Below are 14263 nucleotides of genomic sequence, written 5' to 3' on the forward strand. Positions count from 1 at the left end.
GCCAGGGCGCCCGGGCCAGCGGCCACCACGTACGACGCATCCGTCCACCTCACCTCGCTCTCATCCTCCGGTGGCTCCGTGTGCCGCCGCTCTCGCCCCCCGACGTCGCCGCGCGCGCGCACAAAACGCACGGAAAACCCGAGGGCCGGGGCCGGGTGGACGCCGGAAAACTAGGGGAAAAAGGAAAGGAAAGCCTCGTGCTCTCGCGTGCGCCAACCAGGCAGGCAGCCTTGCCGCTTGCCGGAGCGAGTTCGAGCGGCGCGTGGCGGAACAGGAACGATATGGTGCCGGAGCGAATCATGTCATCGTCGCGGCGGCAGTGCTGGAACTGGAAGTGCAGGTGGTTGACTACGCAAGAGTGTAACGTCGTCAGTCAGACGGATGGCAAAGCACAATATATCACTCAATCAGTGTCTAATTATCACACGCGGTGGGCAAAACCGTCCATAAAATAACTAGACGTGATGCTATGAGCCTATGACCTATTGCCTTTTGGTAGCATATGCACGGATATTAGTCAACCTTGCTGTTCAGTTTTCAATGGAGTGCTCTGATAAGCTTAAGGGCATCCATGCATAGTTTTTGATTGCTTATCATATCATACTACTCGATAGCTGATTTGTCCTGCTCAGGTTTACAACTCGATCGATCGGCATTCATGATAGATCAATCAATTTAACAAAAAGCTGCTTAGAGGCTTATGCCACACTGGTTATACTGATGTTTGATTAGCACAGCACTTCCGTGTGCAACATCTTGTAATGGAACCGTCATGGTGTACCATAACCACTTCATGTTGGGACAGCTAGTTAATCAAGCAGAAATATCACCGCCGAGTTGTAGCTGTGTCCTCCACTAGCTTGACCTCCAAGGATCATTACTCGATATCTCGAACTGGGATATCAAATTTTGGCTTAGTTCAAGAAAAAAAGGAGAAAAATTTGTGAACACACCAAATTCAAAACACATTCAAACATATATATGATAGCCTTGAAATTTACAGCAAAGACTTCCAGGCGTCATGGTGGTAGCGTGCCATGTGAGGTTCGTATACCGAACGCAAATAAGCAGGCAGCCTTGCGCGGTTGCCGAACCCCAGGGAGCGCGTGGTTGGAACAGTAACAGCGGTGCCAAACCATTTCCTTGTCACGGCAACATTGCTGGTACACGCGGTTGACCATTGCAGAGCGTGGCGTCAGCCGGATGGCAACGCACCATCAGTGCCTAATTATTGCACGCGGTGGCCACACTGTTCATAAAAAATTTGGGTAGTAAAAATTAATTAAATATATACCCGCATGTTTACGTGGAGTAGTATTTTTTTTTATTTACTGATATATATACAGGGTATAGGGACGCACGTCACCTGTACGGACATGCGCGCTGGTAGTCAACCTTGGTGTTCTTGCGTTTGCAATGACGTAGAACGTGCTGAGAAGATTACCTGGCAACTGATAAGATTACGGGCATATATCTATGTAGTTTTTGTTTTGGTTGCTTATTATATATCGATCGTACTCCATCGCTGGTCTGTCCTGTCGATCGAGGATTTATATATTTTCGTAGCTCTCGGGCATTCACGATGGATCAATTCATTGACGAAAGCAGATTAGAGGCTTTGGGCACTGGTCATTGATATTTGATAAGCTCAGCTCTCCGCACTGTTAAGTGTTCATCGAACTGTCAGAGTGTACCTCAACCACCCCATGAGGGAAGGGGAAATGCAACAGCTGTAGCCATCCTGCCTTGACTAAGATTATTATTGATATCTCAAGAAATACAAAACTTATGAACGCCAAATTCTAAGCCATTCTAAACCCCCTATGGTTTGGTCTTTGTCATGTAAATGAAAAAAAAGGCAAAATTTAATTCTCTAACAAGTTCAGTTCATTCTTGAGTTCTGACCTCGCTGTGCCTCAAATTATATACGAGGAAAAGCATGGGGTAATAATAACATCTACAGAGGTTATCTTTAATCTTTTTCCATTTGTTATCCCCCTTCCGGTGCCTTTGATGATGCTGGAGGAAGAGGGGAGGCTTGGTTTGGGTGGGGGGGAGGGCATCAAGGAATTTATTTTCAGTTTTTAGCTAATGATGTCGTCATCTTCTGCAGGATCAGTTGTAGGTGCGTATTCCTTCTTTTGGCGAAAGAAAGGAAGTTCCTATCATCCCCATTGGTAGGTTTGCGTCTCCGGGTTGCTGATGCTTTCGACAATGGCGGAACATTTTCTGGTTGTCAGTTTCATCTCTGGTGGTGGTGGATTTCTCTTCTTTCCATCCTTCGCCATGGTGTTAACTGATGTCCGCTCAACGAACTCATACGCCCTAGCGAGTTCCGGTCGTTGGCTCTTCGGCAATACCAAGATTTGGAGTCCTTTGTCAAGGTGCAAGGTGGATCTTGCATGGAGCGAGGATGACGACGATAGCATTCTGGAAGATGGATGTTGCGTGGTGTAATCTTCTTTTCTCTATGGTGTTTTATGTAAAAGTTGGTGATGTGCTGTGATACATTAATATAATTTCCCTCTCGTAGAAAAATATTGAAAGAAGAGAACATCAGTCGTGCAATACTAGCTGCTGCTCCTTTTTATCAGCAGCCACCGCCTTTGCGTCTGGATAATGATACGCCGGTCAAAGATAACCCACTTTTCCGCTTATCAACGAGGAGCGAGCGGGAGTCTTTCCCAGCCGCCGCGGCCAGCCAAACCGCCGGCTCGAGCAGGCGCGGAGGAGCCGTACGGACGCTGCCGGGAGCCACCACCACCACCATGGCCAGCCGCCCACGCGTGCGCGGCTCACCAGGCCACCACCACCGGGGCGCAAAGGTCAAAGCTGCCAAAGCCTCGGTGACGCGGTGGGCCCGGTCGACGCGGTGGCTCGCGCGACACGCCGTCCGCGACGGGGACGTCCCCGCACGGGCGCTTGCCTCCCTTTCCCCTGAGCTGGAGGCGGGAGCCGTCACGTCACGGCGCAATTATTTTAGGGCTCTGCGCGCCAGAGCCAGCCCGCCGAGCCAGCGCGGGTGCCGTCGCCGTACAAGCTTGGGGATTCCGTACGGGTGGCGTGTACCGCGCGTCCCACCACCACCCCTCTGGGCTGGCCCACCGGCAGCGTGGCGTCACTGGCATCGGGCATGTGCGCTCGCGCTGCCCCCGGCCCGCGCACCAAACAGCGCGCGTGGCCTGTGGTTTTGTGCCGGCTGGACGGTCGGATCGGCGTGCGGCCTTGTCCTGTTTTTTTTTTACGAGGCCAGCGGTAGGTTGCGTAGTGCGGGTGCGTGACTGTCAGTTTACCGGCCAGCATTCAACTGCAATTCTTGTCCTTCCTCTGCCGTGTATGGGTGTTTGTTTCTGGGTGTTTTGTGTTTGATACACAATACTAAACTCTAGTACATGTCACATCGAATATTTGATAAAATATACTCTAATTACAAAACTAATTGCATAGATGGAGTTTAATTCGCGAGACGAATCTATTAAGCCTAATTAGTTCGTGATTTGATAATGTGGTGCTACAATAACCATTTACTAATGATGGATTAATTAGGCTTAATAGATTCGTCTCGCGAATTAACCTCCATCTGTGTAATTAGTTTTATAATTAGCTCATATTTAATCTTTCTAATTAGCCTCCAAACATTTGATGTGACATGAATTTTAGTACAGACTAGAGATACAAACACCCCTATTTATTTTTTTGAAATTGACAAAGTTTTTTCCTAGGAGTCGTGTTCTGCTCCTGATTGAGCAGCATTTTTTCTGTGGCTCCAAAGGAAGGGGATATGCTGAATTGTTGAAAAAAAGGAGGTCAAACATCTGTTTGAAAAATTAATATGACCTGACTTCTCGTAAATTACTAAAACGTAGATAATGACATGCTACATATCGGAGCCTCTGCTTTTTTTTTAAGAGCCGGAGCCCCTGTCCGAACAGTAGCGCGTTTCTGAAGATAATTTTGTCGTCACCTAGCAAACCCTACGAAAAAAAGCATGATGGGTCAAATTCTTACTTTTTTTTTAACGAATGGGTATGGGACTATGCTAATTTCATTAATAAAGAAGAGCTTACAAGAATACAACCCTGAGAGGCTATAATCAGGAATAGACTGAGAGGCTATAATCAGGAATAGAAAAGAAACAACACTAAACCACAACACTAAAAACTCAAGACCCCGTGACCCTATCATCGCTAGCCGGCACAACATGTCGAGCTTGTATTGAAAGATCATGCGTCAAAATGGAGTACCTCCCAAATAACCACAATACCAGCCCGCTGGTCACCGAGATGGTTGTTGCTATGCAAAGCCAATCGCCGCCACAGCACCAGATCGTCCTCGTCCACAGGTCACGCACATATAGTCATTAAAAACCCCAGACATAGCTTCACAACATCAGAAAATCGAAGGAGAAGCTGCACCATGCCGAGAAAGGTCGCCGTCATGCGGGAAACCGTCGCCGTAGTGCCGCTGCAACATCGCACTCCTAAATTGATCAAAGAAATCCATCTGATCCGGACCACTCGAGGTTGTCTCGCAGTCACCACCACAAAAACACAAAACGGGGGGAGGGGCTCGCCACATCCACCACCGGACTCCTCACCTCAATCTCGTCACCTCGAAAGAAGCACAACCCATAGGGCCTCGCCATGCCTGCCACTAGACTCTACATCACGAATCAGTCTTATGTGCCACCATCAACGGGTAACGTAACACCGCCCCACAACCCTAAGCTCCACCTCCTTCTGCCAAGTCGACATCGAAATCTCAATTGCATTGCAAGCACAGTCACTAGAAGCCTCTAGAGATACTAGTCCAATGGCTTCTTTGCCCACCTTAAGCACACAGTCACCATCATCGTGTCAACAAGCCATCATTACCGCTTGCGCCGTCTTTGTGTCCTACGTCGAAGTAGCCCTAGCCTTGCCGAGCAAATCGCCGCAGGCCGCTGCAAGCTGTGTTGCCAACATGTTGTCGTTGTTGCAAAGGCGCCATCTTGTGACGTTGTTCCACACCGCATCAACCGCTACAAGCAACCTAATCGACACACATGCCACAGCCCGAAGCCATCACCTCGCCATCGATGAACTGGACTCCATCTCCTTGGCGCTGTCATCTCTTATAGCCCGACGATGAACCACGGCGGCATGCGGCACCGGTACCTACGCTCGCCGCTCGCCATAGACGTCGCCTGCATCACCAACCGGCAGCCACCACACCGACGATGAGCAGTGCCATTGCCGGCGCGCACCAGCTCTCGGAGCCCGCGCATACGCTGGCATGCGCCACCCACCGATGCGCTCCATTCTCGTTGTCTCGCTCGCGGCTGCCATCCGCGGCCTCCGCGCTACCGCCCGGACAGCCACCTCAGCTCGCACCGTGCTCCGTGGCCCCTCTGGCCCACACCCGCCGATGAGCCGCGCCGCTCACGGACTCCACTTCGCCGATACGCTCGTTGCCCACCAGGCCAGCCACGTAAATGAGCTCGCTGCCCACCGAGAAGTCTCCCACCGGGCCGGCGCGCTCGCCAGGCGCGCCGCCGACCCCCGACGCTGGCTGCGCGCAGCCTCTATCCGCACGTCGACTCCTTGCCGTCACGCTCCTACCCATCGTCGTTACTCCCCCCACACTCATCATCGCCAGAGCAGCACCACGCCCACACACCATGGCCGCAGCAGCCCCTGACGAATCCGTAGCGAGCACAGTCGATTCAGCCGGAAGTTCGCTGGATCCAGCGACGGGCCACGCAGATCCCGCGATGGAGGCATTGGATCTGAGCATAGCTCGCCGAAAAGTCGCCACCAGCAGCTGGGAAGAACCACCATATGGTCAAGCTTGGAAGGGGTAAATGAAAAAAAGGCCCTGCCGCCGCCTTCGTCGCGGCTGCGCGGGCTTCCAGCAGCCCGCTCTGGCAGCAGCGAGGTGGTGGGATGGAGGGTGGAGGGTTGGGCCGGCATTGGGTTGCCGTCCGAGTCGCCCGAGGACGACGCGACGAGAGATAAAGGAACGGTTGTTTGATACATCAAACTTTAGTACCTATTGTATTGGATGGATTCTAATTAAAAGTATTAAATATAGTTTAATTATAAAACTAATTGCACAGATGGAGTCTAATTCGCGAGACGAATCTATTAAATCTAATTAGTTACTGATTTGACAATGTGATGCTATGCATCCGTCTGTGCAATTAGTTTTATAATTAGCTCATGTTTAATCCTCCTAATTAGCATCCGACCTTCTAGTTGTAAGCCTAGGTTCGTTTATTGCCATTGTTGTGTTAACTTGGGAAGAGACCGATCTTGGTTTCAACATCCGGTACCACGGAAGTCAAGCCCAACATTTCCATCGATGGCTTTCACGGGGACAAGGACGATTCACTGGCTTGATGGACGCTCCAAAAAAAAAATCTTCAGATCTTCCCAGGTCGTTAAAATAAAATGTGAGGATTATTTGTTAGCACCAGAGACAAAAAGGAGTGAAAAAAATAAAGGTGCTTAAAGCTTTGTGTGGCTCTTCTACCTTGTATCAAGGTCCAGATGTACTGAAACCGACATGTCATTATTTTAAGAAACTGAAGCAGCACTACAGCTATATATTTATTTATATAATATATGCACACAAATAAAAGGTTCCAGGCCTGATTTATATGTACGTTGAAAATTCGAAAGCTGAAGCATGCCACATGAAGAGGATCGGAGGATAAGGACACCACGGCAAGTTGGCTCGATCAAGTGATCTGCCAATCTATTCACGAAAATTATTAGTTTTTCTAGTTAGAGGTATGCTCTCTATGGATACGAATAATAATATGTTGTTTGCAAAACAAAGGCAAAGAACTACTATGTGCACCTTATGTTGATGTGATGTCACTTAGCATTATTTGGACCAATCGATTTGGATGAACCGATCTGGTATATTTCAAGGTGCCATGCTTTGTAATTGCGCATATCATTTAGCAATCGCAAAACAATTCCATTGATGTACCATTGAGATATATTGTATGTGCACTTTTGGTGCATGTACATTTTGTAAAGTCACATTAGTTCAATGAACAGATGCTATTCTCAAAGAGCATTTTAAAAACTGGCATGAAATAGACAAATGCTGACACTTGTGCTCACTGTACCTATAATTGTCCTTAGGTTATCTTATTTCCATGATTGCTTGGAGGTAGCAACCAAAAGAATCTAAGGAGAAAAAAAGGGCAAGATGTAGAACATGGGTCATGGCCTACCCATATGGCTAATACTAGTATTTCACCCTTTTTTATATGAATATGAATGGACCACCATGGCACCCACATGGCCCAAAATGTATTTGCTGGGGGAAGCATAGCATTTAGTAGGGTTTCACCATCAAGGAGCAGACAAGCCGAGCCGTGGGGCCTCTCCAACTCAGCACAAGGCAGATTTTCCCTTTTTTTTTTCTCAAGTTTGGAGCAGATCTGTATTTGTTGCGCAAAGGACAAAGAGTCAACAAGAAACGGCCCCACAATATTCACTTGGTATTTTTATTCAATTTTGTTAGAAGATCACAGGTTTCAAAATGGTTGGCTGAAAAATATGAGAAGATGAAGGCATTGCCTCACTCCTTTCATAGTTTTCTTCCTACATTTAACTTATTATTGTTTCAAGTGAGCTATCATTTTCATCATGGATTTGGTTGAGATCAAATAAATCAATTTCCCCTGTACTTTTCAAGTTTAATGCAAACAAAATTGCTACACATTAGCTTTGAACAATTTGCATTGGAAAGTATTTATCATTTTTTGTGACCCTAATATTGTGTGCGCCACATGTTCATGTTTTATATTTATATATGACAATAGTCAGCTTAAAACGACCGGCAATATTTTGATTGTTATTTAGAACAACTGCAGTTATTTTGACCATGCCAAGATTGAATAATCACCCCAACTAATAACCTAAACCTACCACCATATTTAGAATCCCATGCTCCCTACCAGCAATATCAGAATTAAAAAAATACGGTCAAGTAAATCTGAGTAAAAAATTCCAGTAAAATCATCTGGCTTTTCCATGGCAGCTCGCGCGCATCTATCTAATCAGCCTATGCTTAACCTCATGCCCCTCATCCCCATCGGCATTCCCCCCCCCCCCCCCCCCCCCCCCCCCCCCCCTTCCTCTCTGCCCACACCATGTGTGCCCAGATTCCCCTAAATAGGTCTCTCTCTCCTGCACCAGTCCCCTCTTCCCCTTCCCTCTCCTCAGTCCCTATCCGCTGCTCCTAACAGCAGAGGCCGCGGCACGGAGGCGCGCTCTCCCCGGCGGTAGAGTTGGAGCTGCAGGGGGGAAGAAGCGAGCTGGAGCTGGCAAGAATGATGGGCGCCAGGATCGACGCCGCCGACTGCCCGGAGTACGCGGAGGTCGACCCCACCGGACGGTACGGACGGGTACGGAATCGCCACCGCCACTGCAGCTCCTCCCACCACCGTTTCTCGATCCGTTTCCTTTCGCTCGCCAATTTCGCTGATCCGTTTCCCTGCTCCTCTGCTCTGTTTTCCGCAGTTCACCGATGTTCTTGGCAAGGGCGCGTCGAAGACTGTGTAAGATCCGGCGCTCCGGAGCTGCGTGATTTCATTTTGCTTGCCCTCTGAATCCCTGACCCGAGGTGCGTGTTCGGGCGCTGCAGGTACAGGGCGTTCGACGAGTACCAGGGGATGGAGGTGGCGTGGAACCAGGTGAAGCTGCACGACTTCCTGCAGAGCCCCGAGGACCTGGAGCGGCTCTACTGCGAGATCCACCTCCTCAAGACGCTCAAGCACCGCAACATCATGAAGTTCTACACCTCCTGGGTCGACGTCTCCCGCCGCAACATCAACTTCATCACCGAGATGTTCACCTCCGGCACCCTCCGCCAGTAAGTGAACAACCTCCTCCGCACCTGTAGCACTTAAAGTTGTTGCCTTTTCATGTCCGGTTGCAGAGAGCCTCCTTTTTCCTGACCAGTCGCAAAAGTTTCTTCCTTTTTTTTTTCTCTGTGCTTGATTGGTTTTTGGACTGAATTTGATTGCGGTTGCGCGTCCGGTGGTGATTAGGTACAGGCAGAGACACAAGAGGGTGAACATATGGGCGGTGAAGCACTGGTGCCGGCAGATCCTCAGCGGCCTGCTGTACCTGCACAGCCACAATCCGCCCATCATCCACCGGGACCTCAAGTGTGACAACATCTTCGTGAACGGCAACCAGGGCGAGGTCAAGATCGGCGACCTTGGCCTGGCCGCCATCCTCCGGAAGTCCCATGCCGTCCACTGCGTTGGTAAGCCATCTGACTAGCTCAGTAGTCCGAAATGGTGTCGTCTGATCACAATTGGCAATAATTATTACATGGAGATTTGATGGGGTAGAGGTGTGGGATTGGTTGGATAGGCACGCCGGAGTTCATGGCACCGGAGGTGTACGAGGAGGAGTACAACGAGCTGGTGGATATTTACTCATTTGGGATGTGCGTGCTTGAAATGGTCACGTTTGAATATCCATACAGCGAGTGCACACACCCAGTGCAGATCTACAAGAAAGTGATCTCTGTAAGAAGATCCCTGAATCCTTTTTTAGCTATTTGAAGCTATTGTTTCTGATGTGCGCGCGTGTAGTTTGAAATAATTTTACTGATTTCAGCTAGTGGTTTGGTTTCGTAGGGTACTAAGCCAGAAGCGTTGTACAAGTTGAAAGATCCAATGGTGAGGCGGTTTGTTGAGAAGTGCCTGGCGTCGGCATCTCAGAGACTCTCAGCGAGAGAGCTGCTTGAGGACCCCTTCCTCCGCATTGATGACATGGCTTTTTCTTCAGAGGATGGGGATTATAATGTCACAACCAGATATATTCGGCAGCCTTCATCCTTAGGGCATACCTATAGCAATGGCTCCATGATGAGTAATGGATTCTCAGACAGCATTGATGAAGACGCTCTGACTGAAGATAGATGGGACTGCGAGGATGATGACATGAAAGGCCAAGATGGCATCGACCTCTTCAACGAGCACGAAGATGAGCCTCTTGGCAATGTGGATATCACAATCAAAGGGAGAAAGAGCGAAGATGGAGGCATCTTCCTCAGACTACGAATCGCTGATAATGATGGTATGCACAATGTGTAATGCACTAAATTCTGAGGATTGATTCACTATATAAAGGTTTGATTCAGTATATTGTAAGCTAATTTTTCATTTTGCAGGGCGGGTGCGCAACATCTATTTTCCTTTTGATGTTGAGGCTGACACGGCACTAAGCGTCGCAACAGAAATGGTAGCCGAGCTGGATATAATTGACCATGAAGTTACTCGAATAGCTGACATGATTGATGGCGAGGTCAGTGCATTGGTGCCAGATTGGAGGCCTGGTCCGGGCATAGAGGAAGCTCCTGATACTTCATACTGCCATAATTGTGGATCCAACGTGTCATCGTGTGGTTCACTTTATGCCTACATGTCATCAGCCCGTCGAGGTTGTCAATGTGCGGAGCTACATGGACGGTTTGAAGAGATCACGTTCCAAGCCGACGGAGAGCAGTGTGATTTGCAAGAATCTGCAGGAAGCTCTGATGATGGAGGTGGCCAGACAGAGCATTACGTCAAAAGCAAGGATTCCACTCACACGAATGGCTTCGTGCAGATGGGTAGAAGAAATCATTCTAATCAGCTTTGCTTTAGTTCTTTCCAAGAGCAGTCATGCTCATCCAATCATTATGAGAATGACACTAACCCTCACATGAATGGGTTCGACATGAAGCATGAGGTAAAGATTGCCAAGTACAAAGCACGGAAAATGGCACAGTTGAAGAGGGCTATCCATCCATCTCTTGATTTCGACAATGCATATGGAGTAAGTAGGATGAAGCCTTCACTGAACAAGCTGCAATCTTTCCATGTCGGAAAGAACCACAATTTTCGTGTACCGACATGTGACCGAAGCCCGGATAAAGGAAGCAGCGATTATCATTCTAACATGATCAAACAAGCGTGGCAGAGCAAGCACCCCGATCCGGGAGCCCAGAGGGCCCGGCATTGTGAGGTCGACACTGCTGGGAGCAATCCGGACTGTACATTTACAGCCAGGCGCTACTATACCGGGGCTCAGCTGCCACCAAATCTTCCAAGGACCAGATCTGTACCCCTGAATGCCGTCGACGCCTGAAATGCTTTCTTGCCCTGTAAATTTTATAGAGTGTACATTTGTTTTGGTTCTTTTTGTGTCCATTATGAAATATAGTTGTTGGGCAAGAGACTGAATGTGACTGGGGGTTGTCTGTAGATTAAGGCTGAGCTTTGTCTAAATTTTTCATCATGTGAATGCAGAGGCCAGAGAGGTGGTTAGGCTGTACAAGTGCAATCTGCATCATTTACCCCCACTGGGATATCCTGTTTTATCCTCAATATAGGCAACCCCTCCTGTTTCATTAAACTTTTTTTGCTCTTAATATTAATATATAACCAGTAGGGGGAAACCCCTCCTGTTTCATCAAAAAAAAAATATATACAGGCAACAGCCACTCTTTCACATCTTCGGAGTTCAGAGATGCAAAGTTGCTGCTAATTGACTAGGCAGAAAGCAATTTAAAGTGCTAGAGCTGAATCTCATGGCCAGAATCAGGAGCTGGAGCTCTGTCCTTGCCTGGTACTACATGACACCTATGAAATGGACATCCATCTCTCCTAGTTGTAGTTGAATATACATCAAATCTGCATCGAAGGTACAAACATGCCAGCCTATGCATTTGCATTGCCAACTGCTTCATGGGTGCTGCACTAATCAATTGACCCTTCCATGACATGACACCATCCTGATCATTTGGCATTTGGTAGACTCACACTACATAGAAAGATATGGTTTCTTTGATACTTTGATTCGTTCTCCGATGCCCCTTGTTAAAAATATGTTGTTCTCTTGTGATGTACTCCCTCTGTCCCAAATTACTATTCGTTTTGGATTTTCTAGGTGCATAGTTCAATCACCTAGATATATATTATGTCTAGATACATGTCAAAAGTTAAGTATCTAGAAAAATCAAAACAAATAGTAATTTGGGACGGAGGGACTAGAAGACGGAAATTGCTGGAGGATAGACAGATATTTGAGCATATCACAGTACAGAAGCCTCTTATAGAAACATTTTTGTGGCTGTATAATTTCTTTGTCCAGTAACGGATGCTCACCACATGCAGCCTGATAATTCAGTTGCCTAGATCTGGATGGCTAGGAGGCGCCGCCCGCCATTGGTCCACATCTTGGGACTTGCAGGCTTGCAACTTGCCAGCTTGGCGTGCTGGAGGACGGAGCAGGACAAAGGGGTCCATATCTCGCCATGGATAATTGATGGAGGAAACTAGGTGATCTTGTTTGGAGTTCGAGGAGATCATTCTCAACTTCTCTCTCTGTGTTTGCAACATTTTTTGTAAACTGAAGTATTTTGACAGTGCCTAGGGCAGTTACCGTTTATGTTTTATGTGAGTCATCAGCAAGAGCAGGAGCGAAGAACTACTCGTCATCGGAGTCAAAAACTGGTCTAGGCTGAAAAGAACCTGACACTTCAATTTATCAAATCAAATGAATTATAACATGTGGTTAACCTATAATTCAAAGTGGTTCCATACGATAATGACAATTTTGCGGTCATGAAAAGCGAAGATTAAAATGCGCTTCTGAAGACGAGTCAAAGGAGACAGTTTTAAGGAACTCCAAAGCCCTGGTAAAGTGTCTAATAATGAGTGCTCCTACATCTAATCAACTAACTTTGTAAAGGCATTGTGGATGCTTACAAATATTCTGATAAGATAGGCATCAAAGCGGGCAAGCGCCAAGGTAGGCTGAGGGTGGTAGGAGATCAAAGGCTGAAAGGCAAAGCACTGCCCTTTCTAACTTCCCATTGAATAATTCAGTCAGCAGATGGTCCTGTGCTCGTGCTCCTGCCCTAAAATTCAGTGATTCAGAGAAGGAAACAGGGGGCGGCTCTCCTGCCCGGCTGCTTTGGGGGCATCCCACGTTGCTCTGCTGCTTAATTCAGCAGCAACTGACCATACAAAATTCTATTCACAAGACAACTGATCATGCAGAAAATGTTTGATAAGTCGGCTAAGAACAAGTCCTGCAAATCGAGGCTGTTTGTTTATCTGGAAAATCCAGCTACTAGAAGCATGAGCCTGAAGAGATAACCTAACCTTTTCGATGCAGCATGACAAACTGGTCTGGCTCCTCGGTGGCAAAAACAAGTGTAGGAGCAGACCATGGAAAGGCTATGACCTTATCCGGAAATGCAGATGACGAGGCCGCTTTCTTGAGAACAACCACCAATGGCCGGATTGCTAGTTAGGGGTAGATAGAGTAGAGATGCAATGCAGGAGTCTATTGTTTTATTGCCTACACTACACCTGCATTGTCCCCAACCTAACCAAGCATCCTTTTCTCACACGGCAACAAGATACCATGTGAGAGGATATGAAGGAAAGCTCCTCATACCGGCCGCCGATACACTGCTCCAGGTATCTCTGCAGAAAGGAGTTTTTCTTCAGAGAAAAAGAAGATGATATCCACAACTGAAACACGAGTGTTTTTGGCTTCCTGGAATGCAATGTTGCACAGGCAAAGCTGCTGTCGGACTTGATAAGGAGCGAGGCTGCTTTTCTGCAAAGCTGCCTCGTCACTCGTCACTTAATCGTGGGTTAAAGCAGCGTGCGTGCTGATGAGAGCTGACACGCTTGGGCCGTAAACTTTGGACCTGCACATTACCTATCGCAACGGTGACGACGACACCGATGCCTCGCCTACTTCGGGGGTCGTGGTTCATGAATCTTGTGCTGATGTTCGTGCGCTCGTGCACGTGGATCAAGTTGGGGCATGTAAAGCTCGTTGGTTCGGTAAGAACGGCCAAAAATGTTTCGCAGGAAGATTCCTGCATCGCCCAGCAAAACTAATATTGTCACTGTTCAGTTGTCAGTTTCAGTTCTAAGTGGATACAGACACAGTATATTAGCAGTTTTTACTAATCATTAGACTGTTTTTTTTTGTATACCTTGGTTAGCATGAGAATATTAGCCTGAAGAAGAACGTGAATGAAAAGAAATAAAAGAAACAAGAACAGAACTATGGACAGCACGTAATTCTGAGAGCACACTAGCACACACCACAAGATGCAAAAGGTTCGGCTCTTCTTGGGCTCAGATGTTGGGCGTGCTCTTCAACGGGCTTAATTCTTGGCCACGCACGTTCCGGTCAGCATCAGGTTGGGCTTATAATAGGCTTCGACGTGTGGGCCG

General features: G+C 47.8%; 1 protein-coding gene and 1 long non-coding RNA gene across 2 annotated transcripts; both read left to right on the forward strand.

Moving 5' to 3' along the window:
- The first annotated feature begins 1618 nt into the window (after window positions 1–1618).
- LOC117846441 (uncharacterized) lies at window positions 1619–2554 on the forward strand. The gene is made up of 2 exons (XR_004638299.2): window positions 1619–1944; window positions 2114–2554. It is a non-coding gene; the product is annotated as an uncharacterized lncRNA (long non-coding RNA).
- Window positions 2555–8129: 5575 nt separating this feature from the next.
- LOC117844797 (probable serine/threonine-protein kinase WNK1) lies at window positions 8130–11414 on the forward strand. Its single transcript, XM_034725586.2, has 7 exons — window positions 8130–8407; window positions 8523–8560; window positions 8647–8874; window positions 9053–9273; window positions 9384–9541; window positions 9653–10094; window positions 10189–11414. Exons 1-7 carry the CDS (start codon window positions 8333–8335, stop codon window positions 11145–11147), a joined length of 2121 nt encoding a protein of 706 aa, XP_034581477.1. The 5' UTR covers window positions 8130–8332; the 3' UTR covers window positions 11148–11414.
- The last annotated feature ends 2849 nt before the right edge of the window (window positions 11415–14263 follow it).

The sequence above is a fragment of the Setaria viridis genome, chromosome 2 (genome assembly GCF_005286985.2).
Source record: "Setaria viridis chromosome 2, Setaria_viridis_v4.0, whole genome shotgun sequence".
NCBI classification, from domain to species: domain Eukaryota; kingdom Viridiplantae; phylum Streptophyta; class Magnoliopsida; order Poales; family Poaceae; genus Setaria; species Setaria viridis.

Excerpts from the sequence above, each read along its gene's own strand:
- LOC117844797 (XM_034725586.2), top strand. The coding sequence starts at position 8,333 with ATGATGGGCGCCAGGATCGACGCCGCCGACTGCCCGGAGTACGCGGAG. Across the intron at positions 8,875-9,052 it reads ACCTCCGGCACCCTCCGCCA|GTACAGGCAGAGACACAAGA; the intron begins GTAAGTGAACAA and ends GGTGGTGATTAG. Across the intron at positions 9,274-9,383 it reads CCATGCCGTCCACTGCGTTG|GCACGCCGGAGTTCATGGCA; the intron begins GTAAGCCATCTG and ends TTGGTTGGATAG.